The sequence below is a fragment of the Tigriopus californicus genome, chromosome 1 (assembly GCF_007210705.1).
Source record: "Tigriopus californicus strain San Diego chromosome 1, Tcal_SD_v2.1, whole genome shotgun sequence".
In the NCBI taxonomy this organism is placed as follows: domain Eukaryota; kingdom Metazoa; phylum Arthropoda; class Copepoda; order Harpacticoida; family Harpacticidae; genus Tigriopus; species Tigriopus californicus.
Window position 1 is genome coordinate 7,466,178 of NC_081440.1, and position 3,511 is coordinate 7,469,688.

Genomic DNA, 3,511 nt, shown 5'->3' on the forward strand with positions numbered 1-3,511 from the left:
CTTTTCTCTGCTACGACATGTTTCCCTCAATTTTCTCGAGAACCCTTTATTTAATTCGTAAAGCATGTCAATTTGCAGCCTTGCAATGCCATCAAGCAAAAATAAACGCCAGCCCAAAATTCTGGTCTTTCATTAGGATCCCTTACTAAGGCAGAGACAGGACAAACCCCATAGTCACTTACTTGACTCCTCCTCTTTGTGGTGATGGCTCATTTCATTGGTTATCCTCCGCCGCTCAAAATGGTTGGAAACTGAAGGGGAGAGAAAGAGAGAGAGAGGAAGTGAGAGATGATTCTCTGCTTCAGACTCTCACGCTAGAGAGGAACGGGGAAAGGGAAGGAGAACAAGACCAACCAACCATTGGGGACTTGACTGAGTCATCGGAGGCCAAAATGGAACGGAGGAACTACTAGGAAGCAACGAGCAAGAGTAACGAGCCTCGAGTTGGGAAAAGGGATGTCAAATACAGATCTGGAGGACCAGTTCCTTTTGGCGGCTAGAGCAAAGGATACCATCAAAAACAGAAGCTCCGCCACATCAGAGCCAGATCGTATCCACAACCGCAGAGCAAGATGACCTCAGTTTATCAGAACACTTTGTCGGTGGAGCACTCTAAAGAAGTCACTTCCAGACCCTCATCCACTCTTCGGCTAGTGGATCCCCAGGCCATTCCTACAACAAGCCAAACCTACAATAATAACAACAACCCCATTCATTTTGGCACATATCAAGACTGCGGCACGAACATTGAAGAAGGTGCGTCGGCCGGCGGTGTTGGCGTGTTTCTTGAAGCCATGATAAGTCAAATGTATGACATGGAAGGATCCAGACCTTCCGAGAGAACCTCGCGAGAAGATGCCTTGGGAGCAGAGCCGTCGTCAAACAAGGAAGATCATTTCCACTCCAGTCCCATTTCGTCCACCTCACCGGGCTATTTGAACGCGTCCAACAATACTCCTCAAATTACATCTACTCAACCGCATTTCGTCACTGGTAGGTTTCATAGACGCTAACTTATCAATAGCGTTTATTACCCTTTGAATAGTGGTTACCAGTTGTTTTATGTGACCGCAGATGATGTGGAAGGCAGTGCTGGAACAGGTCCGGAATACTTTGGTCAGAATAATGGTGGAAATGAGCCGGTGTCAGGCAGCTATCGATATCAACGAGCCTCTTCGTCCTCGTCTTCCCCAGCTACCAACAGCTTGAAAGAACGCAAGAGAGTCATGAGGTAGGCAATGATATGGTTAGTTGATTAATTAATTCTTTGAACTGGATTAATAGAAGGTACAAAATGTGTCCACTACTCTACTAGGTAGAGACTTTGAATAGCATCCATGAGCTTAAGTGGAATGGCTTTCATGTCTAGATGATACCAGCTAGTTCGAAAAACAAAGTCGTCCTTTCTTTTTTCGCCCGCTTCTTCGTTGTTCAATTTTCTTCCCTCGTGATTCCCGTCTAACGGGGGAAAAACGTAAAAAAGAATGCTTTGACAACTTTAATTGTAAGTGTAGTCTAAACAGATTTGCACTGCCAAGGACATGGCATAAATTTTAGGGTTGTACCCATTCACCAATTTTCAATTATTGGAGTAATCAAGATGAAGCTAGCGGTTAGAAAAGCTCGTGAAAAAAACAAACCTCCAAAACAGAACAAACAACAATATTGCGGCAAATATAGGCTGAACTTTCTCTTAACCACATTGCATATGAATTGATACACATTTTGTCCGAAAGAGAGTCAGATTTGGGTTTTTAAACATGACACTTTTGTGGGAAATAGGTCTCAGCTAGTTACTATACCAACGTAATTCTATTTTGGACTACTAAGCTATCCATGCCCAATTTTGTTTTGGTCTAAACATCCATACCGCAAAGGCAAAAGGTCGAGAAGATCGTTGAGTTTTCTTTACCATTCGAAACAAACGTACAATCTCACGCCGTAACTCTTAGTGAGGCCAATAGTCAGCAAATTCACATTGGTTTTGGAAAAGATTTTCATTTGGTTCGGTTTTATTCCAGTGCTTCCAGCATCAATGCTGCTTTCGAAGAACTTCGTTTGCATGTTCCCACTTTTCCGTACGAGAAGAGACTCTCCAAAATTGATACATTGCGATTGGCTATCGCTTATATTGCCCTCCTTCGAGAGATTCTGGATCATTCAGACATCATGGAACCTTTGGTTTATGTGGAACGATGTCTCAGAGGCGAGATCAGAAACGAGGGAACAGTGGGCTGGAACACCTCGGACCTCACTGCTCGCTTGGCTTGGATCAATTGGGATAACTTAGGAGTGGGTCCTTCTCGACGAGGAATCCTTTCCAACTTACAGCTTTCTTCATCAAGCGATAGTCTTATGATGGGCCATTCACCGCATGTTCATCTTCCTCCAGCACATCATCATGATTTGCACGATCCAAATGGTGTTGGTCACGTTTACCCGTCTCACAACCCGAGCGCCATCCTTCATGCTCCCCATAGCCATCATCACCACCAGCATCATCACCATCATGAGCAACCCCAACCAGTACCGCCGCAACAGCATCACTCCCAACACCATTCACAACCACTTCAACAACAGCATCACCATCATCATTTACATCATAATTCCCATCCTCAAATGATGTGATTTATCCAGGAAGTAAGCTAGTGATGGAGATAAATGTAAATGATTGACGTGTCCGGCAAGCAACAATTTGATGCGGTTGGTCCTTTTAGAATACATGGATCAGTGTGTCATTTCGGTTGTGAGAAAGGTATGTGAAGAAGAGAACATTTTTTCTTGCAAAAGGAATGGCGTTGAATCAATCGGCAGTCAATACGAATGATATTCATAAATTCATTGTTATTGTTATGCCACAAGTTTTCTGTTTGTCAATTATTACATGTACGTATATTAAATTCAGCTTTATGAATGTGTTTGAGACTTATCAGACTCGTTAGTTTCACATTAGAGACCTGCAATGAGTCTAAACTTTAAGATTACATAACAGATAGTAAATAGGGCAAATTTACATGTATCTATACACAAAAGGAATCCACATAGGGCAAAATGGTCTCATACACTTCTTCGTGATTCTTCGTGATTTAAAAACTTAGTCATTGTTTGGCAGGATGTACTATTCGTCTCTGAAGAATTTTGAGTTAATTTCAAACTTTGTGAGACAAGTATGTTACTTGACATCTTGCAAAAATGCCGAAACATTGGAAGAATCCTCAGCTATTAACCACTGGAATCTGGATAGGGATGCTAAGGTCTCGAATGAACTGTTTGGAGGTAATTGAATATATTAAGTTTTCCTTCACTTGAAATGAACTTTAGGTTTATTGCATAAGATATTTCTTGTTCAAATTTAAAACTGACATACCTAAAAACATTACAAAGAGAAGAAGACTTAATTTTCAAAAACCTATTCGGTAGAAGTTCGGAGCCCACTTAGGTAGCCTTTGAATCCAAAATCAACTGAGATTTTCAGTCAATTAGTATAGATTATCAATGTCACAAAAGCAAA

The 3,511-nt window shown here is 41.7% G+C and overlaps 1 protein-coding gene across 1 annotated transcript; it reads left to right on the forward strand.

The window, feature by feature from the left end:
* Positions 1-253: 253 nt before the first annotated feature.
* LOC131880186 (uncharacterized) lies at positions 254-2,918 on the forward strand. Its single transcript, XM_059226733.1, has 3 exons — positions 254-993; positions 1,075-1,231; positions 2,022-2,918. Exons 1-3 carry the CDS (start codon positions 573-575, stop codon positions 2,626-2,628), a joined length of 1,185 nt encoding a protein of 394 aa, XP_059082716.1. The 5' UTR covers positions 254-572; the 3' UTR covers positions 2,629-2,918.
* Positions 2,919-3,511: the final 593 nt, after the last annotated feature.

Coding starts and splice junctions, on each gene's coding strand:
- LOC131880186 (XM_059226733.1), top strand. CDS start 573: ATGACCTCAGTTTATCAGAACACTTTGTCGGTGGAGCACTCTAAAGAA. Junction 994..1,074: donor TCAACCGCATTTCGTCACTG/GTAGGTTTCATA, acceptor ATGTGACCGCAG/ATGATGTGGAAGGCAGTGCT. Junction 1,232..2,021: donor GAACGCAAGAGAGTCATGAG/GTAGGCAATGAT, acceptor GTTTTATTCCAG/TGCTTCCAGCATCAATGCTG.